The sequence below is a fragment of the Leopardus geoffroyi genome, chromosome C1, assembly GCF_018350155.1.
Source record: "Leopardus geoffroyi isolate Oge1 chromosome C1, O.geoffroyi_Oge1_pat1.0, whole genome shotgun sequence".
NCBI classification, from domain to species: Eukaryota; Metazoa; Chordata; class Mammalia; order Carnivora; family Felidae; genus Leopardus; species Leopardus geoffroyi.
In genome coordinates this window covers 166622374-166646882 of record NC_059328.1, presented here as the reverse complement: position 1 = coordinate 166646882, position 24509 = coordinate 166622374, and the positions used below count along the sequence as shown (strand labels likewise).

The window sequence follows — 24509 nt, the reverse complement described above, 5'->3', positions numbered from 1 at the left end:
TTTACTTGCTCCGTGGCCATTAGACAAAACATAAATAAGTTTAATAGTAAATACAATAATGGCTTAAAGGGACGCAAATAAATTTGAAATTGATTTATTAAAATATGTTTGTAAGTGAAATATATATTATATATAAAATATATTTGTAAGTGAAATTTGATTTATTACAAATATATTTGTAAGTGAAATAAATTACTGTAGTTTCCCTTTGTCACATACAACACTGTTACACATATGAATGTGGCTTACGAACTGGCCAATATTGAAAAACATTAAGTAAAAAAAGTCATATTACTATAGATTTTCCCAAATGGCTAGAGGTACTTTCTTGCTCATGCTGATCTGGGCTAGCCTTCTGATGGGTGGGGGCAAAGCACCTTTCCCTCTCCTTCTGGAAGGTTATACCTGACTCTTACAAATGCTATAGGCCAAACATTCTTAGAAAATGAGAATACCAATTCCTACCGTAAATCAGATCACCAGTAATCTCCCCTAATTCTTACTGCACAGATGTTCATTCAGATGTCTTCAAGAATCATTCTTTAGACTCCTCCAAGAGCTGAATTTTATATAAATTAAGGGGTAGTTCACACCTTCTAGCTAACAGGAAATATGCTTGTCTGATGTATATGTATATCAGAGCCACTTCCTTTTTTTCACATTTTGATTTAGCTTTAAAGTTCTTGACAGAAAATGAGAGACAGTGGGGGAGCGGGAGGGAGGGAGGGAGAGATGGAGAGCGTGAGACAGAAAAAAAGGAGAAGGAGAGGACGGGAAAAGGAGCATGTGCATGTGTACTGAGGATACAGAGGATAGATGGAAGACAAGGAGCAAACCAAAAAACCTAGGCTGAACGGCAGTCTGTGGCCCTGAGTGAGGGCAGCTGGGACTGGAGGGGGTCCTTTGCATGTAGCTTTGCCATGGCAGTGGCAAGGAGTTATTATCTCAAAGGATATCCAAAACTTACTGGGGAAGGAAGTGGGCATGAAGCCTTCTCCCTAAACTCAGCTAAGCTAAGCACGTTCATATATGATATCCAAAGCATCTGGTACCTGGAATTACCAAGTAGCTCTACTTTGTCCTTCATGGGGACCTTGGCTACACTGGGTTGGGACACATCTACAACCGGTTTATCTCGGCAGGATCAGAATTCCTGGTTATTCCAGAGAAGAGACATAAAAGTGGCAGAGAAGCCATTTGAGAAAATGGAATCCTTGGGTTCCATAATGTGCTAGAAACCTGTGCAGGTAACTCTGTGATAATGACTGAGGTCTTTTGGGGATGTCTCTAAAGGATGTAGAAGAATATTCGAAGATAGATGAAGGGCATTTCTGACCTTACCGGTGAGGATGCTAAATCCAGAAAGAGCAGTAAGCCCATAGCCCTCCGGGAGGGACACAGAGAACCCATGGGAAGGCTGGTGGAGATCAGGAAGTCATGGGGAGAAACTGTGACTTGAGCAAATGGGTAGACCGGGGAGTGTTCAGATTTAAGGAGATGGTTTCCAGACACAAAGATCTAGAAGGGCACTTAAGAAAAAGAAATGGTGGTGTTTGGTGATGGGGAGTGAAACGCATTGAGGATCATGGAAAAGGGTTCTGTTTGCATCCAGGTACCCTCAACACTCCAAGGACTGGCATGAAGTAGGAGGGGAGGCAGGGAGGCCAGTGGAGGCCACAATGCAATAAAGGCCCAGACATTCCAGTGAGGGCTCAGACTTGTCCCTGAGATAATGGCCTGTCTATTAAAAGTTGGAATAATATGCTGAGAAGAAAAACACATTACACATTTATTTTCTTGAACATAATGGAAGTTTAAATTGGTAATTTAAGCAGTCAAAATGAAACAAACAGAAAAACCTAAAAAGCAAACAGTAAAAATGATCTTGTATATAGCCCCCAGGGAAAAGCACTCAGAATGCTCCATTCCAACTGCAATCAGACAGTTCCCTGGGAAACTGAACCTAATTTTTATATACTTCTGGCTGAAAATGTTTATATTGGTACTCTTTTTGTTAAAAGAAGTATACGGAATGGACATTTTAACTGAAGCATTCATGACGTGAAATTGAGAATACAAATGGAGATTTATTAATCTAACTCTAACTGAATGCCTCTTCAGCCCCTTCAGTTTTGTGTTCATCAATTTGAGTATTATGTGATCCAGAAACTGAAGTGGTAGCTAGGTCTTCTGTCAGTGATGGCTGGGATGGGAGCTGTCGACAGGTCTCACGGTTTGTGCCCCAGAATCCTCAGTGCTGGCTGCAGACTTTACACCCTGCTCAGGAAAGAAGTCCAAGCCTTCCCTGAGATCCTGTGCTGGGGAAGAAGCCTGATCCTGGAACATTCTGGTACCAGCTAACTGCAGTTTGGAATGGGGGTGTTAGGAGGTACGTTGAACACCTGTCTGTAAAGAAGTTAAAAGACAAATGACCGATAGCGGAACGACAGCAATGGTAAACATGACTGAGGAAAGGAAGACACAAAAGCAGGTCTAAGATCCTAAGCATATACAACTGATGGAGCAAATGTGGAAAGTGTCCTGCTGTCCTTCCTCTGCCTCATGCGTACAGGGAGCCTCGGGTGGAGAACCGATCGCATTGGGGGCCCTCGGTGTTCTTCTGAGGGGTGGGGCCAGTGTGTCTCTTTTCCCAAACCCCTGTTCTGTTGGGTCTGGCTGGTGTGATAAGTGAGCTATTTCAAGTTCCAGTGTTAGGAACCAACAAGAATACATCTCTGAAACATCTCCTTTGGGTATACTTTTCTTTGGGAGCAATCTCAGTGGCCCCACACACTTGAATGGGTCCCCTTCTCTCTGAGGGAGAGTAAGTAGCTAGGAGTCATTTGGAAGGATTCTAGGTAAAATAGGACACGCTCAAAATGCATAGGATGAGTTAGTGCTGGGAAGAGGGAAGACAGGGAATTCGGAAGAACACTGACTAAGAGTCACCAGCCTCAGATCACTTGGGTTATAAATGAGGGGGCCAAGGGAGCAAGCTGAAGGTCCTGCTAGATGGTGTTATACTTTGCTATGGAGTCAAAGCTATAAATCCTACAAGGTTTAGAGTAACTATTTCCTCGCTTTATTTCTGAACAATTACTAAATGTCGCCAGCTTTTGTCATTTGATGCTTGGAATTATTGGAAGTTATTCTTAACTTCTGTGGTCACTGCTACCCTGAGAGGTGGGCGTTAATACTCTCCGCTTTTAAAAGCTTTTTCTTTTCTGTTTCCCATTCTATTCAAATAGGTTCTAATCCCAGTTTTCTTATACTCACTATATATATATATATATATATATATATATATATATATATATATACATACATATATATATATACATACATATATATATACATATATATATATATATATACATATATATATATCTGCAGTTAAAAAGATGAACACAGTAGAAACACAATCACTTCCCTGCATGCTTTCTTGAAGGACATTATTTAAGGAACCACAGGTATTTTCACAAGAGGACTGACCTTTCCTTTCCATACTGAGGTACTGTTCTCTCTCTGATAATCATCTGGATTTCTGAATTTTATAAATGAAAGATTAAGAACTATTTACCTAATTTTACATTTTTCTATTGTAGTAATCTGTTATGGTGTCACATATTATGCATACATGCATAAGATATAGATTAATCATATATCAGTTTCACTGATCTGTTTAAATGTTCACAAAACTGAGTTTAAGAATCAATTCCCTGATAAACTCCAAGCCACTGGTTCATTTCATAATCAAAAGCAATTCTATCTCTCAAAAGATCCAGCTAAGCACCCAGATATAAGGCAGGAGTCAGTTATTAATCAAAAATAGAAAACCAACAATCCTTGCATGAGTATCCAGTCTCTTACAATGCAACCAAAACCTTTTCATGTTTTTCAGCAATTCTAGCCTTCAAGTATATTCCACCATCAGCAAGGGCAAGACCATTGTTAATTCAGAAAATATTACCTAATAGCCAGAAAAACCTAACATCCATGATTGCTATGAACTCAGTATTCTGTATTTTAAAAAGTTGACAGGATGTCAGGAGTAAGCAAATATTATGATATGCTTTTATCCAGCAAAGGGTTCTTGTATTTACATAGTCTATTTTCTATTTAGAATGCACCATTCACTATTCTAAACAGCTTCTACTCAATTTAAAATTTTGGTTATTTGCCTTATCTGTTTCAATACTTACTCTATCCTCCTAATACCCATCGTATTTTCTCTTAAAACCAAAACAAACCAACCTGTCTCTATATATGTACATTAAGCACTATTTAACTTTATAGTTTTCTCTTTTCCACACTGTATTTTCTGATTTTCAGCTCAATAATCTTTCCAGAAAACAATTTTCCCTCGCTAGGTGTAATTTGGGTAGCCATTTAGAAATGACATCAAAATTCACCTTTTCTTACCCTCTCTTTTCTTTATTCTCACATCCTTTTCAAATAGTCACAATGCTACAAAAAAAAGCACAATTTATGTCTGTAGTAACATGACTTTTCTTAGAAAAACAGAAATCAGCAGGGGTTCTGATATCAGTATGACCAAAAAATAAAAAATAAATAAAAAATATAAATAAGTAGATAGATAGATAACAATATCATTTTAGGAAATTCCGTATCAGTAACAGGTTACTCAGTTTTGCAACCTCGAATTTACATGGTTTCTTACACGGACAGTTGAAGAACTGGATCAGGGAGTAGTTTTCCATCGCAAACACGAATACCCATGTGCGACACCTGCCATGCAGAGACAGCCAGAGAGCATGCAAAAGCTAGGCCAGCACGGGAGTGGGTTACAGTTGATGCGGCTACACAGAAGGGGCACCACTGGGACAGGGAAGGTGATGCTTGGACAGTTTCTCATTCTTATTAAATGTCCACGTGAGATTGAAATCCACTCACTGTTGTAGCCACTGCTGCCGCTAGCCTCTGCCGGCGCCGAGTGGTGCTGAACTGGCCCTTCGCAGATGGCCCTTCCTGACAGTGAATGAGAGAAGAGGAGGGAGGAGAGGCCACGCGGGGAGGAGGGGGGAGGAGGACACGGGGAGCAGGGAGGGGAAGACACGGTGGCGGGGGAGGAGAGGACAGGATACAGGAGGGTGAGAGATAATCGGACAAGGGAAAGGGAGAGTTTTTAAGTGGAGTTGACTTGTCCTAAATCGTAGCCCTGACAAGTGCTCGAAGGGGCATTCATAATGCTGTGAGAAAAGTTTTTTGGTTTTTTTTTTACATTTATTCATTTTTGAGAGACAGAGAGAGACAGAGCACAAGTGGAGGAGGGGCAGAGAGAGAGAAGGAGACAGAATCTGAAGCAGGCTCCAGGCTCCAAGCTAGAGCCCGACGCGGGGCTCGAACTCACAAACCGCGAGATCATGACCTGAACCGAAGTTGGACGCTCAACCGACTGAGCCACCTAGGCTCCCCAAAGTTCGTTGTTTTCGTTGCAGAACACCTAAACGTTTAAGTCTAGTTGCTGAATATAACCCCACCCCAAAGGGATATGGGAAATTATGAAGTGATGAACAGCTTGTAATTTTAAGGTAAAATAAATGCGCATATCGTTTTACCCATGCAATGTCACGTTGTATGAAACCAACAGCATTTCCAATCAATGGAAGCAAAGATGAACCTAAGTTCAGGAAAAATGATTAAATAAATAATGTGCAAAGGCCAAAACCAACAAGTTGTAATGGGAGTCTCCCGTCAGCCAGGCAGAATTTTTTTTTGTTTCTTGCTGGGAGGAAAAGTACACAAGCAAGGGTACCAGGAATCTTCAGCTTCCCATTTATTCCCCTACTAGAAAGCTCACTGGGATTCAACATTAGGAATGGTGTTGGGATTTTCAGGTTGGAGAATTTTTCAAGGAGGAAGGCAGTCCCCACAGCATAGAGAAAAAACAAACAAACAACACAACATAACACAACAACACTCAACCTCCTCAGTGTGTTGGCACAGTGCTTACAAAAATCAACTATGGAAACCTGAAAGCATGGGTTTCATTTAGTGATGTGCATCTATGCATAAACTAGTAGAAGAATACGGGAGCTTTCTTTTCTGTCTCTTTTTGGTGGCCAGGATTATGGGAGAATGATATTTCCTTCTAACCACTCAAGTCTGCATCCATCTGACAGACCCTCACTCTTCGTGATTGTGAGCGGTAATTTCAATTCCAGTGACCCGAGAGGGACTTAATACCACCTAACAGTGCAGATTAAGGAAAAGCAGTATGACTGCTTAAGCCTTTTTGGAACAACAGAAAAATATTTTAAATTTTTATCTCTCTAATCCTCTTTGAAGTTTCCACGTGACATTCCCATTTCTCTTCCAAGTTCATAAATCTTCTGCATGCATTACGTGTATGTTTATTGGATACACATATGCCTGTATAATGTGCTTTCCACAAAAAGTTTTCTATACAGAACCCCTTCATCTTTCATGTAGTAAGTAAAAGGAGGAAGAACTCATTTTTACCCTTCAGTATAATTTGAGCACCTGTGAGATCTAGGACAGCTACACATGAATGACAACAGATCCTTTATCTGCTACTCTCCATGCTTCCTGCTAGTCCTCATTCTCTCCAACAACTAGGGATCTGGTATTAATTTGTGCGATTAGTCATGCAGGAAACCCAGCAGCTCTCGGGTCTGTGGCAACCCTTCACAAACCAGTCCCTTCTCGCCCTCCTCTACCTCATTGAAAACAGCCAAACTGTTACGGTGTGATGGTTATAATGAGATTTTTATTAGAACCCGAAACCTGAAGTTTGGGAGAAAGTCCTTTTTCTAAAAGGTAATCCCACAGAGCCTTCCAGAAAAAATGCCTTCGATGAATCACATGAAGGATTTCTGAGGCTAGCTTCTCAACAGCTTCTAGTAGAAATACGGCCATGTGGATCCAACATTTAACCTTCATATTCAAATCAATAGCACAACCTAACCTATGTGAAGAATAAGATCCCGAACATACAGTGTAACACGTTCTTCACTGCTACTTTCCCGAGGTCAGTTTTCTAAATGACCTGTCTTATAATCATTTCAAAACAACAACTACTGCAGAATGCTGAACACAAAGGTCAGTGCGACAGTACCAGTAACAGCAGCAGTGACAATAAACACCATTACCACCACCAGGCCGTCGAGGTTCCTCCACAAAAGGCTGGTGCACCACAAGTTACAAACAACAGAGGGGTTGAAAAACGAGCCACTCCCTACAAAGCCTCTCACATTGGCTGCCACCATGACACAGAGAAAGTGGTTCAAGAAGGGAGATGACGGTGGGCTCAAAATAAACACTTGCCCTCGGCTCCTGTGATCAAGGAGGGAACAACCTGTGTACTAGGGTGGGAGAAGGTGGTAGGTATGTTTCATCCACTAAATAAAGATAAATGCTAAGTCTTTCTGTAAGTAAAACAATGATGAGTAAAGACATTTACATTGGTCATAGGCATCCCCGGCTAATTTTATGGTTTCCTAGCCAAGTGTGTATGTTGGAGAAACTTCCAAGTAACTTCCTGTTAATAAAGAATGAGCACCCAGGGGTGCCTGGGTGGCTCAGTTGGTTGAGCATCCGACTTTGGCTCAGGTCACGGTCTCGCAGTTCGTGGGTTTGAGCCCCGCGTCAGGCTCTGTGCTAACAAACAGCTCAGAGCCTGGAGCCTGCTTCGGATTCTGTATCTCTCTCTCTCTCTCTCTCTCTCTCTCTCTCTCTCTCTCTCTCCCCCCCCTCCACCCGCCTCCCCTGCTCATGCTCTGCCTCTCTCTGTCTCTCAAAAATAAATAAATGTGAAAAAAAAAATAATAATGAGCATCCTAAGGGCTGCTAGAAGGCCTGCTGGTTTGGGTAAGCAGCACAGGTGCAGGGACAGTCCCAAATTCTGCAGCATTCACTCTACAATACGTTTTGTTTTACCAATCTAACTGAGCACAGGGTTTCTCTGGGAGTAATAAATAGCTCACTGCCACCTCCAGGCCTAGTGATTTCCACTTGGAGTCAGAACTGAATCTTCTACTTTTGAAAGTTTAACGTTTTCTTTGAATGTGGGGATGAAGTGGTTTCAGTTTCCCTCAAAATAATTGAACTGGAATCACAAGGGCCATTTTGTTACTCTTTGGCAGAACAAAAACAAAGCATAAATAAACATTTAAAAGCAAACTACCCCAATATGCGGCAGAAGTACGAATGAGGAATATTTTCCTGCTTTTTGACCAATTTCTTCCGATGACTCAAAAAAATCTTCATAAACTCTCCTCATACAGAAAAGCACAGCCTGTGACTAGAAGGGCTATTCAGAGTTGCATTCTGTTTCCTCCAGGAAAAACCGAGAGATAATAGGGACCACGGTGAGCCTCACGGCCACGGCAGGGCAGCCACGGGCATCCCGCTCAGACTCTCTGAGGACCAGCCAGCCTCTTCAAGGCAACGGCTGTGAACAGCAATGTGTTCAATGGCATACCTCATAAAAACGAGATCGAAACAATATCTGTCTACAAATGTATACGTTCATATGATGCGGCCTTCTTCAATTATTTTTATAATGGTTCTTTCTTTCTTGGCTATGAGAACCATTGATAACATGTTTTAAAAAGCCCCACAAAACTAGACAATCACGTGCTCAAAGCAAATGAAACTGCCAAAAGCAATTTGAGGTAAATTTTTGGTGAAGTCATCTGGCACATATGTCTTCTACAGTATTAACGTTCTGAATAGAAAACACACAAAAACATACTGAATAAAGGAACACAATAAATTGTGTTCATAGAATGTGGACAGTCTAACTAAAAAAACCATGAATCTTTAGTGCTTGTGAAAATTTATTTTCAAATATATCCTATTAGCAAGCAAAGCACCAAAGAGTTTGTTACTTACACACGACACAAAGAATATAATTAAAGAATTATTATTCACTCAGAAGACACTGAAGATTTCTGGAAAGCAGTTCCTTTTACCTTTTATTAGAATATTTGTGGGGGGTGGGAGGGAGGGGAGGGTGGGTGATGGGTATTGAGGAGGGCACCTTTTGGGATGAGCACTGGGTGTTGTATGGAAACCAATTTGACAATAAATTTCATATATTGAAAAAAAAAAGAATATTTAGAATACACCAAAAATTGATTTATGGTGTAATAAAAAGAAAAGCAAAATCCCAAGTCTGATTTTGATTGTTGGGGCAAGAGTTTTTTAGATAATATATAGTTAGGATCAGAATAGTAAACATTCTGGTGTAAAGATCTGAAAATAATATGATTATGACACAAGAGGTTTTAGGCATTTACCATATTTCATATCACTTCAATGCAATAACATAAGATGTTCTTACTTGAAAAACTTTAAACTACTCATTCAAATAAATAACTTATTTACAATAAATTTCAAGTAAATTTATCATGAGTCATTAAGACTTTCATGATTAAGATTTTAAAAGTGATTGTTGATCGTCAAATAATACCTCTGTTTGACAAATCATAGAATTTTAGAGTTGAAAAGGAATTCAGAGATAATTAAGTTAACTCCATCACCTTACCCGGGAGCAAATGGAAACCTAGAAAATTTAATAGAAATGCACGAGATTATACTGCCAGGAAATCACAGTGATTACACTAGACCCTGAGTTTGCTGACTTCCAATCTTTTGCAGACCTCATCCTTTTTTATTGATACATAAAATTTTGGATAAAGCTAATACATAAAAGGCTCTTTTAAGATCAAGTGTATATAAATGAGTGCTCATTACAACACACTGGATTTTTAGCGTAGATTTTTAAGGTAATTTTTTGTTAAATTACATTTTAATGATTCAAAGGCCATAAGTGAGAAGGAAAATGGCATTTTGTAGTCCTATTAAATCATTTTAACCTTTCTTTTAAATTATTTTTACTTATTCCAGAGTAAGATGAATAGATTTCTCGCTATTTTAGATCGTATAACTCAGTCTGTAAAGCCCTGGCTTTAAAGCATTTCAGCTGCTTTAAACTTCTTAACTTCCATGAATTGATATATAAAGACTAACATCTTAAAATCATATAAAAATATGAATGAAGGAAAAGTCTGTACCTGCAGTTGTATTTTTGTATCTTTGCTGACACTTTTTGTTCTCCATCGTCTTGTGACCCGCTTGTCTTTCTTTGAAATATCTACACAGTTAGCCTACATTACACAAATAGTTAAAAAGCAACAAAGTATTATTAAGTTCACACAGATGATACAGATATAGACAAAGAGAGCATAGCATGTTAGTAAAGAATCCTTGTTAGCCACCCTAAAGCAAACCAGCCAGGAGAGAAAGTCATATCTGACGCACAGTGGGCATAAAAAGCAGAGATAAGAACTTGATCATAAAATATATCTGTCTGCTATACAAAAGGAAAACGGGATTACAGATCTTTAGCATTTTTTTCCTACATAAAAAAAAATGGCAGTAATTCTGAGACTAAGTTGTATCTTCAAAGCTATCATTTCTAATGTGACACAAACATGGAAGAATAATTCACATATTTATTTCTTCTATGAGTTTGTACTTAGATATAAAATATACATTAAGATGTCAAAATAGATATCTTAACACAATGACACCATGAATTCAAAAATATTAGAATAACTCCAGAATATAGATTAATTTGTACTGTATTAGTCATTTCCTTTTAAATGTTACCTTATATATTCGTGGAACAATCCAGTAAAAATTCTGTGTTAATGACTTAAAGTCCTTTTGGTAATGTTTACCTGCATGTCAGTAAAGTTAGGTGCTGACTGGGTTCTCTGAAGTATTTCCAAATTTTGCAGGAGTTTGCTAAGTTCCACAAGGTTTGACTGGCAGTGTGCAAGGTCTAAGAAAAATCAGAAATAAAAATATGTTAGAACTGGGCAGGGAGGGGCAGGGATGGCAATAAAAGACAGTCAATCCAAATTATGGCAAGTATGATTAGGTAGAACCATGTTCATATAATGATGATACTGGCAAATGAAACAAAACAGACCCTTCTCCAGATTAGCACCTTAAAAGCATTGAGGATTAAATGAAGTCAATGCCTACTTACAAGTTAACAGCTAGCCATGACAATCTCAGTGAAATTGTGTGTGTTCACTTTCCTGTTCAGGTGGCCCTTGTTACATAGGAAGCACACTCAAGGGAACTTCAGCAGTTGTATGTATGGTTTTAGTCTTAGGAACCTGTCTACTTACTCCTAACATAGTTTACAAGGTGGCTACCTGGAATTTAGATGGAGTCAAAGTCAAGTTCAGGAAAATAAGATGGAATACAAAGTCAGATAGACATATTTTTCTGTGGTTTAGATCACTAACAATGTTGCAATGAATGATTTCTTTAAAACCTCTGAGGGATGTTATACTAAACACAACCAAAGATTCTCAAAGTGTGTTCCCTGGCCCAGCAGCATGAGAATCACCTGGGCATGAAGCTTATTGAATGTTTAATGAAGAAATGGCTTTTAATTTTATTTTTAATTTTTGGCTATATTTGAACAAGAGAGAATTTTAAAGATTTGCATAATAAAACATCACTCTTAAAAATTGAATTTTGGTACAAGAGTATTGAGTTATTAGTATTACTTACACAATTATCAATATTTAGAACATGCTGGTAGTTATGTGATTACTTTTGGATGTATACTGTTTATAAAGAGACCGCAACAGGACACATCTATAAATCTGTTATATTATAAAGTGGTTAGAGTATGTAGTCAGTCAAATTTTGGTGGGAAATTTCATTTATATTTTCTTTGTTTCTCATTAAGTCTCAAGGATCTGCATTTTTACAGATATAGTACAGGCAGCAAAATATTGCTGTTAAATATGGCTCAAGATGAGCTGGGCCAAATAACACAGGGAGTTGTGTTTGGGGGATTTCTGACTTTTTTGTTGGATATAAAAACAGAGGAGCTAGGGGCGCCTGGGTGGCTCAGTCGGTTAAGCGGCCGACTTGGGCTCAGGTCGTGATCTCGTGGTCCGTGAGTTCGAGCCCCACGTCGGGCTCTGTGCTGACAGCTCAGAGCCCGGAGCCTGTTTCAGATTCTGTGTCTCCCTCTCTCTGACCCTCCCCCATTCATGCTCTGTCTCTCTCTGTCTCAAAAATAAACAAACGTTAAAAACAAAAAAACAAAAAACCAGAGGAGCTACTACTACAAGGGTCTTTCTAGGACTCCCAATCACTGCACACTCTATGGAGAGCAGGGTAGCAGCAGTTATAGGGCCAGGCCACACCCTCTTCTTCACAGCATCTGCCTGAGCATGGAGCCCAGATGGGCTGCTCAAGGGCAATGGTTGTTCTTCAGAGAACCGTCGGCCATCAATGCCTTTAAACTCCTTCAGAGAGGAGGTGTGTGGAGGACAGTACTGATGAAGATAGCACCTGCCACCACCTTCAGGGGAGGCGGTGCCCTTGTGCTCCCATCCTCTTCCCTATGAAGAAAACAAGGGTCCACTGGTTCAGGAGGATAGGAAATACAGAGCATGAAAGGAAAAGAAAGAGGGAAGAAAGTAGTGCAAATAAGGAAGGAGGGTTAGAGGGAAGAGGAGAAGGGAGATGGGCTAGAGAGGGCCTACATTTTAATTTGCATTTTATTTATATGTTTTTTAATGTTCATTTATTTATTTTGGGAGAGAGACAGCACAAGCAAGGGAGGGGCAGAGAAAGGGAGAGAATCCCAAGCAGGCTCTGCACCATCAGTGCAGAGCCTGACACGGGGCTCAAGCCCACGAATTGTGAGATCGTGATCTGAATCTAAATCAAGAGTCAGACGCTTAACTGACTGAACCACCCAGGCACCCTTAATTTGCATTTTAAAGAACAAAACTGTATCATAAGCACCATGCTAGCAGGGACATTTTTTCACATTATCCATGCATTGAGCCTTCCATCTAGTGAATATGACATCCATGCTTCTTACTAAGTGTGATTATTATACACAAACGGTGTATGGAGGTAGCATAGGAATCTGGAAACGGGGCTTCAAACCATCAAAATAATATCCACTCTTTTTCTAAAAGAATGGAAAGAGATCTTTGTGAATGAAAGTGATTCAAGGCAAGAAACCTAAAACTAAGCTTCAGGTGACACGGACTGACTTTACATCTCCGGGTTGCAGTCTCTTCACCTGCCAAGTGGTGGCAGTAATATACCCGCCTCTTTCCTTCCTGCTTTAGAGTAGCCACTGAGGTGGTAGATGGGAAAACGCTATGAAACCCAGAAAAGTACTGATCACACTGTGTTTAATCATGCCGCATGGCCTTAACTTGGAGCAAGCTGCACCCGTCCTCACCACTTCTATCGCTCGAAATATGGGAGAGATGAACTCCTTGGCAGGATTTCACTGCTTGCCTAAGTCTGGATGTACATAAGGATTATAAAGATTTGCCAAAGGCAACAGAGGTATCTTTAAAAAAAGAAATCTCTAAAATTTCTTTAACTAAGATTAAATCTAATTTTAGCAATGGGGAAAAGGAAAATTATGCTGAGAAAAAAACTGCTGAGATAGTTCATAATAGTGAACAGTTAAAAACTTAAATATCTAGCAATGTATTTATTTTCCCATCATGTTCTACCTTGCTCCAAAAAGAAACAAGTCGTCCAACTGTGGAATGGTTAAATAAATTACGGTATGTCCAAAGTTATCAATCTATTATTTCATTTAGATACCACTGATGGAAGACACTGGGTACCCAGTACAGTTCTAAGTATAGGGAATATAGCAATCAAGTAAGATTCATGGAATTTACATTCTGGTAAAAAAAAAAATTGCAAACAATTTGTATGTTAAACTATTAAATATCCATCTTCAACACTGGCATACAGAATACTAATTTAACATTTCGTTTCCATGGGGGAAAAATGCTTTCCAAGAGCCAAACAATTCCCTTACATAATTGAGATCTGGACTGATGTAAGTTCAGATCTATGAATGGTTCACCACTTTGAGTATTAGCACTATAAATCAGATATATTATGGGTTCAAGATGTTACATGATGAATTTTTGAAATATAAACCTCAATGCTGGGGACTCTATGAAGTGATTAGGAGAGACTAAAAATAAAAGTGTTGTGGGAATTTAGAAAATAGAGAGATATCATCAGAGCACACTTAAAAGAGAGACTGGAATCTTTTCTGGGTCTGGAGGATTGATGGAAAGGATTCAGCAAAAGAGAAAGGTGGAGAAGGGCAGAAAGGGCCCTGCAGGAGGGAAAGAACAATGCGCACCAAAGCACGGAGGAGGGAACATGCAAGTGCGTTCAGGAAATAGCAAATACGTTCAGTTGGGCCAAAGGAAAGCAAAGTCGAAAGGGTAGGTAGGGACTGAAAGCTGAAAGGTGGATGTTGTTATTATTATTATTATTATTATTATTATTATTATTATTATTATTATTTTAAGTAGGCTTCATGCCCAGTGCAGAGCCCAAGATGGGGCTTGAACTCAAGACCCTGAGATCAAGACCTGAGCTGAGATCAAGAGTCAGATGTTCAACCGTCTGAGTCACCCAGGCACTCCTGAAGGGTAGATGTTAAATGCTGGGCTAAGTAGTTTGGGTTGCAGAGCCCATGGAGAAACACTTGAAGGGATTTTTTTGCATAAAAGCTATTTAAAGATATGTCAATCTTGAAGGGAGAAGTATGTCATGGGCAAAGAACTGGCTTCAGGGTTAGTCAAACATCTTCACCAGGGGAGCTGTGTGATCTTGAGCAAATTCCTTAACTTGTACGCATTTCACTTTCCTCTTCTGCAAAGTGGGGATTAGTAATATTTACGTCTCACGGCTGAGTGCAATGGCTTGCTCAATGCCAGCCTGGGGCCTGGGCAGCTCAGTAGGTTAAGCGTCTGACTTCGGCTCAGGTCATGATCTCACGGTTTGTGGGTTCGAGCCCCTTGTCGGGCTCTGTCCTGACTGCTCAGAGTCTGGAGCCTGCTTTGGATTCTGTCTCCCTCTCTCTCTGCCCCTCCCACGCTTTCACTCTGTCTCTCTCACTCTCAAAAATAAATAATAAACATTAAAAAACATGGAAATGCCGGTCCAAAGTTGCTAACACGTTCAATAACAGCAATTTCCCAAAAGCCTATGAGAGGTGAACAGCAGAGCTGGAGACTGAGGACGACAACGTCAGCCAGAAGGCTGCTGACCGGCCAGAGACTAGGTGAACGGTGGGTCTGAGGAGGGAAGCAATTTGAGAGGAAGGGCAGATGAGGGCAGGGGGAAGGGTGGGTGTTTTCAAAGAAATAACAGAACTGAGTTTGGGCTAGATGAACAGAGTGGGAGGGTCAAAAAACCTCTCGGGTCTCAGAGGTGGTTATGACAGCAGCACTGACAAAAACAGGGGAGCCCAGCAGCTGGGGCTGTTGCTGGGAGAAGACAGAGGCTGGTTTCAGACAGGCCGAGGAGGGGCGTGAGAGAGAGTACACACAGACGGAGCCAATGGCGAGGAGAGGCGGCAGGAATGAAACATAGGCTGGATGAGGAGCTGAGATTTATACAGTTTTCAGTCTTTTTGAGAGGGTTATGGTGCATGTGCTCTGGAGTCAGACCACCCACGCTTGAACCCCAATTCCACCGTCGCTAGCTGTGTGAACTTGGTCTGAGTGAGTTGATTCCCCTGAATCTAGGTTTTCTCATCTGTAAAACAGCTCTGAGAGGATCAAATGAGTTGATGCATACAAAAACAGCTAGGACAGTGCCTGTCACACAGGAAGAGCCTGATACCTGTTAGCTGCTGCTATTATCACTGCCACCGACCCCCCCTCATCATCACCATCACCGCCACCACTCCCATCACCATCACCACTATCTCATCAAAATAGAGATTCCAGCTGACACTATGCGCGTGCCTGTCACCTCCGAAGTGCAGAGCGTAGTTGTTAGAATCCAGTTGGCCTGCCCTAGCCCTCCAGCTCTCCCCAAGTATTTGCTGTGTAACACAGGCTAGGTATTTGACCTCTCGAAGCATCGGTTTCCCTATCTATAAACACAATGGTTCCTAACTCCTGCCTGGTACTACTGTGAAGATTCACATAAACCACGTATGTAAAGCGCCCAGTTCAGTGTCTGGCCCATTAACGAGCTCCCAGTCAACCAGAGTTACTATTACACATGCCGAAGGCAGAAGACTGAACCTTGATCGATCCCCACAACTGACGCTGACCAGACAAGAATCCAGGGAAACGGAGAAGGAGCAGTTGCAGAAAAAGGAAAACTTCATGGGGTCTCAGGGAGAAGTTCTCACAGAGGAGGTCCTACAGGGCAGGTCAGAGATGAGGTCTGAGAACAGAGTGGAGATCAGATGACCTCTTGCTACTAAGAATGCCTTTTTTCATTGAGCAAAAGGGGCAAATATCAAATTACGGAGAGAAGCTGGAGTCTATGGACAGAGAGTAGAAGTGAATGGAAGATAAGGCTGTCTCCCAGAGAAGGGGTAATTACTGCACTAAATCCTGAAGGAAACAGAGAGGCAGGATAGAAGACACAGGTAGAGTAGTCAGGGTGGGAAGAAGCAGGAGCACCCCAAGACAGGAGAGGAGGCACAGGAAAGGGCCATGAGTATTCTAGAGCACACAGAGAGACAAACGCATCCCTCTTGCCCCACCAGCCAGGGGCTTTCCTGGCATCAAAGCCAATGTCTCTTCACTTTGGTCAGATGAATGGATTTTGCCCCAGTGGATGGTGTCAATCTTGTCGGCAAAGGAGGCAGCCAGGTTAAATACCATGCGTGTTTACAAAACTGTGAAGTTAGCAGACAGGTGGAAACATCTAGAACCACTGCTGAGGCGAGACTACAGTGTTTTAAGACAGTGAGGTTTGGCTTCTTTCCCCAACCTGAAGACCACATACTCAGATGAATATCTGTGTGTTTTGTGAATACATTTAAGTACAAGCCTTTGAATGGAATGTCAGTTGGACATGCTTTATGAATATAACATCCTGTGTAAAATCATATTTTCACATAAAGATTGAGTATGGGATGTGTCCAGGGCTAATCAAAATGCTGTAGACTTTGAGTTCACACATACATAGAACAAAAAAATATATATATACTTTTGGGGGTTGGGATCAACATGAATTGCCAAACTTCAGTTTTTCTAAATGAGGACATACGAAAATAATCCAACATCTACTTTCACTATAATTCCATAAGAGAAAATAATTTAATATAAATAAGTTAGGCCCAATATCATCACAAAATAATTTTTAAAAATTAAATCAATTTAGCTTTATAAAATCCTTGCCATGTTATCCTTATTTTCTCAGTTTAGGTCAAATGAAAACTATCTCATAGAATGGAAATGGTCTGTGGCAGTTTGGGCCAAAATGCTCAGTCAGGCTTATTACGAGGGAATAGAATAGTTTCTGGAGATTAAGAGGCTCCACAATGGCAGAGGGAGGGAATTGTGTATATGTTCAGAATGGTTAATAACTGTCCCATAGTGGAACACCAAAACAGGTTAAGTGTGGCTAGGAAATGCCATATAATTTTGCTACTTATTGCGGGTTGTCAGGAGACATACACCTGCTCTAGGACAAGTTGAAGCAGCAAAGGAAGCTGTACAAGTGACCTGGCAGCAGTCGAGAGCAAGGGTGGAGGTCCCCCGGGGGCTGTACTGGGCTGTGAGATTGCCCCCAGGGTGTGGGGTGGGGCAGGTAGGAGGCTAATGAAGAAAGACGGGGACTGGTGGTGAGGAAGGAGGTGGCAAAGCGGAAAGGGGTGAAAGGCAGGGGAACGGGGAGACCAGATTCAGTAGTTGTGAGGGTGCAGGAGAATGAACAGGTGGTAGGAAGATGGAGTCACGGGAAGGGGAAGGATCTGGTGCAGAAAAATAAGAACTAGAAAGGTGGAGGCAAACAAGGAGGCTGGAGGGGGAAGGGAGCAGCATCCACAGTTCAAGTTCACCTCTTTTGTTTCTGTTCTCGTGGCTTATCCTGAGAGCCTGCCCTGGGCAAGAACTAACCTTCTGCACACCTGTCCATTTCTTCCGAGTCCTGTAACCAGGCTGCCACCTTGCTCTGGCCGGTCGTGCAGGTAGCGGGGAGGCTGTTGCTGCACGGTAAAGGGGACTGCCATGGAAAGCTGTTTGCTTGCACCTACAATGAACAAGAGGAAATGGATGGTTAAGCAGAAACAGTATATTTAAGTGATTTAAACAATTTTTTTTGAGATATCCTCAAAGTGACATCAAAAAAGAGAAGAAAGGGCACCCTTGAAATAGGGAGGAAGCCTCGGGGCTAAATGTGTACATGCTCAGTGAAGCCAAAATTCATAAGTGATAACACTCATTAAGCTGCTATCTCCACCATATGAGGAGTGGAAAACACTGATGTATGTTATATCTCATATCTTAAGGGTCTGCCAGCTCAAATTCCCAAAAAATTTAATTTGCTCAGCAAGTTGTATTGGGCATGGGGTCCTTATTACAGGACTTCTAATTCATGAGTGAAGGCCTTTCCTTTCCAGAAGCTCTTACTTCCTTATGATCAGCTCAAGGCCTCATCAGCCACATGTGATTCCTAAATGCATTATCCACCATCCAGCAGCTGCGCACTGCTTTGAATGCATATTAAAAACTGTAATATTCAAAAAGTCAGCATTGGCAAATTATCATTATCTACAGCTGATAGACTTTCCCGTAAAGGGATTTTATGTGAAATGAAGTTGCAGGAAGAATAGTAAGGAGATAACGCAGTGAGTTCAGTGAATACTTAGTTGAAAAAGCAGGAACTTACTTTTGAAAAAGCTGAAACAATGTCAAAACTCCATATCTGACTTTCATATTCAATTACAATTGATTGTGTCTGTCCTAAATCATCATGAAGCGAAAGATGCACGTATTTAGCAAACCCAGACTTATTTATTACCCACACGGGGCCACATACCAATTAATGTTCAGGACTCTCATAATTTGATACTTAGAATGCAAGCCAAGTGACAAAAAACTCTCTTCACTCTTTATTGCGTTCTGCTAAGTGTCACGGAGATCTTTCACCAAGTTCAATCTTAGAGGTGTGTCATTCGTAACTACAGCAATAGATCTTCTATGAAAACCAGAGCTAAAGAGCTTCTTATACCAAGGCAAACAGTGGAGAAGAACTGGCTTCAGTTCTCCATTCTCGAGTATCACCCAAGTTATTTAATAACTAACACAGGGATGAAAATACTACATCTTTTATCAATAGTCTATGCCAAAGATGCAGGCAGAAGCATCTTAAAGGATTAAATGTTCATATTTTTAAAATATCCATCTGGGGGCGCCTGGGTGGCTCAGTCGGTTGAGCGACTGACTTCGGCTCAGGTCATGATCTCACGGTTTGTGAGTACGAGCCCCGCGTCGGGCTCTGTGCTGATAGCTCAGAGCCTGGAGCCTGCTTCGGATTCTGTGTCTCCCTCTCTCTCTCTCTGCCCCTCCCCTACTCATGCTCTGTCTCTCTGTGTCTCAGAAATAAATAAACGTTAAAAAAATTTTTTAAATATCCATCTGAGATATAATTCTTGTTTAGTTTGGACTAACCCTGGGATTCATTCTATTCTGTGGTGAGAACTCAGGGGGCCTGGAAAACCTGAGGACTGTCTTAGTCATTGTGTGTTGGGTCACCCAGTAAGTGTTCTACTTCCTACCCTCTGACCTCCTTCTTTTTCACTTCAGAACTGGATAGTATGAGGGTTAACCCAATACCTTGGTCCTAGGAGGAAGATGTTGGTTAAACAATTCTTGGCAAGGCTACCACCAGAATGAAACAAGGTTTAAGAGCCTTGTGAAACATAGTTAATGGGATTTAACAAAAATCACTTAAGTGACTCCCATTGAAATAGTAAATAATGAGGGTGCCTAGGTGGCTTAGTTGGTCTGTTGAGCATCCGACTTCGGCTCAGGTCATGATCTCATGGTTTGTGAGTCTGAGCCCCACATTGGGCTCTCTGCTGTGAGCACAGAGCTCACTTCAGATCCTCTGTCCCCGCCTCTCTCTGCCCCTCCCCCTCTCATACTCATGGCCACGCATGTGAGCGCTGCCTTTCTCTCTCAAAAATAAATAAAAAACATTTAAAAAAATAGTAAATAGTGAATACAGCAGTATTTCATGTAATCTGATTTGAGTAATCTCGCAGATTCCATGAGGTTTTTCAATGTTTTGCTAAGGACACTTGAATATATATTACATACATCCCTAAATAAGAAAGCAGAGAAAAGCAGAATCTTCACTGAAAGGTTCTTAAACCCAAATCTTTATGGCAGCCAGTTATTCATTCACAGATGTCTGTGTTCTCAATATCAGGTGCCAAGTGGGAAGCTGGAACACCCCTGGGCACTGCAATGTGGCTATGGTTCAGAAAACTTAATTACTGAATCAAAGGCAGAAACAACCGTCTCCCTGTCTCTTGTCCTCACTTCAGTTTTTAACAGGCAACACCTCTAGCTTTTCAGCCACATGAAAAATATGAACTCTTAATACAGGCCAAAGAACAACTTCAGCCTGCCTTAATCTGGTACTTAGTACAGTGGAAAGGGCACTGACTTTGGAAACACAGAGATGAGGATTTGGATTCTGGCTCAGCTGTTTAATGGTTATGTCATTTCTTTGAAAAAATTTTGTACTGTCTCTGAGTTTAGTCTATATTAAAAACTAGAGATGAGTGTCAAATGCTTAACACAATGGTTAATCACTCAAAAAGTCTACTACATATATTATAGTCACATTCTTTAGCCAACTTACCTTAACTTCATGGGCAAATTCAATGGTATCTCTCTGAGTCATGTATGCAATATATTACACATGTAATATATTCAAGGTAGAGAAGCAAATTTAATTTTCAAAACTTTGTGGTCTTCTTATTACCACCCAGGAAAATATCAATTTCTAGCGGCTGATTAGCCAAATGTTCACTCTACTCCCTAATATCCCTACAAAGCCATATAAAATTAGGATATGGTCCATTCATAGAAAGGAAAAGTAATTATTAATTCTCTTGGTGATCCACATTCTACCTAACCTATACTTGTGATTAACTCTGATGCCAAATGTCACTGTTGTCTTGAGGGTTAGTTTACAAAATAAATCTTCTCTTCCTGGTTTGTCAAATGATACTCAGTTATGTGCCTACATAATTTTCCAAGCAATTTCTGGGCTGATTTTTATATAACAGAGTCATACCTTTCCATCCACAACAGAAACATTAGCAGCTGGTGAGGATTCAGCTGTGGAGGTTGAAGGAAATATGTGAAAACTAGCATCTCTTGGTGATCTGACAATTTCATTCTGCCGATACAATCGATGATGGCGCAATTTGGAGACCCATGCATCAAACCAGTCCTGGGATTTCACCTAAAACAATGAACAAGAGGAGATGGTAATGGTGAAACCAATCTCTTGTTTACCACTGGCACAGGCAAGTGAATTCCCCTGATAAAGGCAGAAAAACTATTGAGAAGTGACTTTACCTTCAAATGGTAGATATGCTCTTCTGTGTCAAGGTCTATTCTCCGAGCTTTCTTTTTAATTGACATGACCGAGAGTCCAACATCAATGCTTCCATGGACCTTCCCCTTTTGAATCTGAAGTCAGAAGACTAGTAAATAGGCTAGAAGGATATATGATTTGATGTGTTTCTGCACTGAAATGAGCTTAATGTAATCTTTAATTTATCTTTGGGAAAGGGAATACCACACCTTCTTTACACAAAGAAAAATGGTTAAGGTTCTGAGGTTAAGGTCCTTAATCTGAGGACAGGTGAAGTTTCTGTGACTTCTTCACACCAATTTCAATAAACAAGACTATTCATTTATCTTTCTTTTCTTTTCTTTTTTCTTTCTTTTTTTTTTTTTTTTTTTTTTTTTTTTAGTTTATTTGTTTTTAGTAATCTCTACACCCAGCGAGGGTTTGAACTCATGACCTGAGATCAAGAGTTGCATGCCCTTCAAATTGAGCCAGCCAGGCACCTAAGACTACTCATTTCTTAGTCCTGTCTCTAGCACAACGTATAATGCTAATCTTCATAATTCTAGATTGCAAAGCTTATATCCCAAAAAAGATAGGCTTAGTGGTTCCTAAAATAACCATGGTCAATCTTTGACCCACAACTCAGAACATCCCCAAGTAATCAACTAGAAGACAGCTGCTGAGGCAGAACCAGGCAGCTGAGACTGAGAGCACAGAGCAGCCAGGGCTCCCTCTTGGCTGCCTTTGTCCGATCAAGGACACACAGCTGATTCAGTGAAAGAGACGGGGACAAAACTGAAATCTGAGCCCTCTGTTATTTCCCCTACACCACAATGATAAGAAGGATGGCATTTTCCCGTTTTACATGCAAACAACTACTTCTTATATTAAAGAAAAGTAATTTGTAATAATTTTACTGAGTTGGGATTCCCAAGATAAAAGGATGCATGAAACACAAACGAAGTTCATAAGATAGGTTTTAAAAGGATATAGACAAGAACAAAGGTTGCTTTAAATCTCAAAAAAAGCACATAAAGCATAGTTCATTGGGAGATGCATAAGAAAAAAAATGTCTATTTGGGTTTTCTCTCCAAGACAGAAGGGGTGATTTTTATTAGTGTATCACTTTTAGGTGTAACCTTCTGTTTTGAAAAACACACATCACAATTGTTAAATTAAATCTTCATGCTCCCATCTGAGATTTTTATGCTAGCTTGAGCATAAGCATGAAACACATCTTCCATGGGACATGGAAGTTTGGTAACTTATTAATATATGTGCTGCCGAAGTGAGCACGGTAACTTATTAAATCTTACAGGCACAGAAGAGCACAAAGCTGGTAGCTATGTCACAAGGCTTACACAACTGTGGTGTTTACTCACTTTAAAACAATCTTTGAAACATGTCCTGTGTGCTACTTACATCGAGGGGTGCCTTGGAATACTTTAACATGCCATTATCCAGGACAAAAAACCGCTGCAAGAACCAAACAACGCCCAGTTACCGTCTACATTTTGAATTCTATAAAACATTCACAAGCATGGGTCTAACGTTGCTTGGCATTTAGTTATCAGTATGTTTGATCATTTTAACTTATATGAAATCAGTGTACCTGGCCATAGTCAGTCACATTAAATGGTAAGGAAATCTGAGTTTGAATTCCATACTATTAGCTTACTAGGGGTTCTTTTACACACAATCTGATGGAGAGCGAATCTCTCGCCATGCTTTTCCTTGAAGGGAGTGGGCCTGGGGGATGGAGTCTCAGGACCCACAGCCAAGACTTTCTGAATGAACCACATCAGGGTGTCTTTGAAAGTGAGAAATGAGAATAACTCAGTTTAGATCACAGTGATTCTGTAAGGAGCTTCTCTACAGGGAATTGTTCACTCTGGATGTAAACTACATTTCCCTGGATACCATGGAAAATTCGTGAAAATGCTCAAGTCTGTTACAGAAGCCAGTGAACTAGATCTAGGAGTAATAAATTATCTGGAACATTTAAGAAGGAGCTTTAGCAATATATTTGTTATCTCCACTTAGCAAAATGCTTGCATTTCACTAAAAGAGATTAAAAATACTTCTGAATTACATTAAGGGTTAAAAAAAAAAAAAAAGAGACAGAGAGAGAGATTTTTGGCAATTTTTGTCTCCTTCAAGAAGCTCCTGGTCCACTCCAAACGAATCTAGCCATTATTGCTCCACAAACACTCAGGAAGACTCTGCTGGTTTCCTTTCCATGGGCAATTCACAAGGGAACAAACAATTCTCAGGACCCACTCAAACAACGGGTCCAGTGCCCTCCTATGGTCTCTAAAAGTGCAAGGAGTCTTTCTATGGCTGGAAAATTACTCTGCTGGGAAGGTTTTATGTGATTTGGGACCACTTAGCTGCTGAGGTAGCAGGTGGTCAAGCCCAGGGATACTCTGCACAGAACTCACAGAAAGCCATGAAAACCCTTTTGACACAGGTACTGGGGGGGCAATAAGAAAGCACCAGAAGAAAGCATCCCCACAGTTGAAAAACACTTGATTACTCAATCACCCAAGACACGGGCAATGACATATGTTGATGCTTAACTAAATATCTGATGGTGCTAGAGACCAGGAGAAAAGGCAATCCAAGTTGAGAACCTCCTACTACTGATATAGAAAAATGCTCAAAGGTATGGCCTAGAAAGAATGGCTGTTGAACCACGGAGATGTGGACCTGAGAATGCTAAAATTAAAGTTAGTGATTCATGTAACATTGGTTTCTTTGACTTCTTTTCTCTACTTTTCCATTTCTACCTATCAAAGAATGTTAGCAGGGATAACCTACTGTGTGATCATGGGGGAAGAGATTAGCAAGGCCAGTGATTCGAGGAATTGCAAAGTGGTGAAGCCAGAATGAAAAGCAAAAGGTGATTCTAGGAAGCAGTACGGCCAGCTGGCCAAAATCCAAGGAAGAACAAGGGTGGACAGAAATTTTGGTATTGGGATAATATTATGGGTTCAGGGGAGACTGAGAAGGCTTCTGAAAGGAACATTAGTCAGAAGCCTCTTTGAGCTATTTTTATTTCACGCACAGAGACTGGG

The 24509-nt window shown here is 40.6% G+C and overlaps 1 protein-coding gene across 29 annotated transcripts in view; it reads right to left on the bottom strand.

The window, feature by feature from the left end:
- Nucleotides 1-24509, bottom strand: part of OSBPL6 (oxysterol binding protein like 6) — a 217076-nt gene that overhangs the window by 41599 nt on the left and 150968 nt on the right. For 11 of the 29 annotated variants that reach the window (XM_045480325.1, XM_045480332.1, XM_045480333.1 and 8 more), the window contains 7 exons: nt 22855-22908; nt 21435-21548; nt 21148-21318; nt 17955-18087; nt 10731-10834; nt 10062-10154; nt 4915-4989 (listed from right to left, as the gene is read on the bottom strand). In XM_045480325.1, the coding sequence (XP_045336281.1) occupies nt 4915-4989; nt 10062-10154; nt 10731-10834; nt 17955-18087; nt 21148-21318; nt 21435-21548; nt 22855-22908 (744 nt within the window). The remainder of the gene's footprint in view (nt 1-4914; nt 4990-10061; nt 10155-10730; nt 10835-17954; nt 18088-21147; nt 21319-21434; nt 21549-22854; nt 22909-24509) is intronic. The other 18 variants (XM_045480344.1, XM_045480351.1, XM_045480342.1 and 15 more) reach the window with 3 other exon arrangements.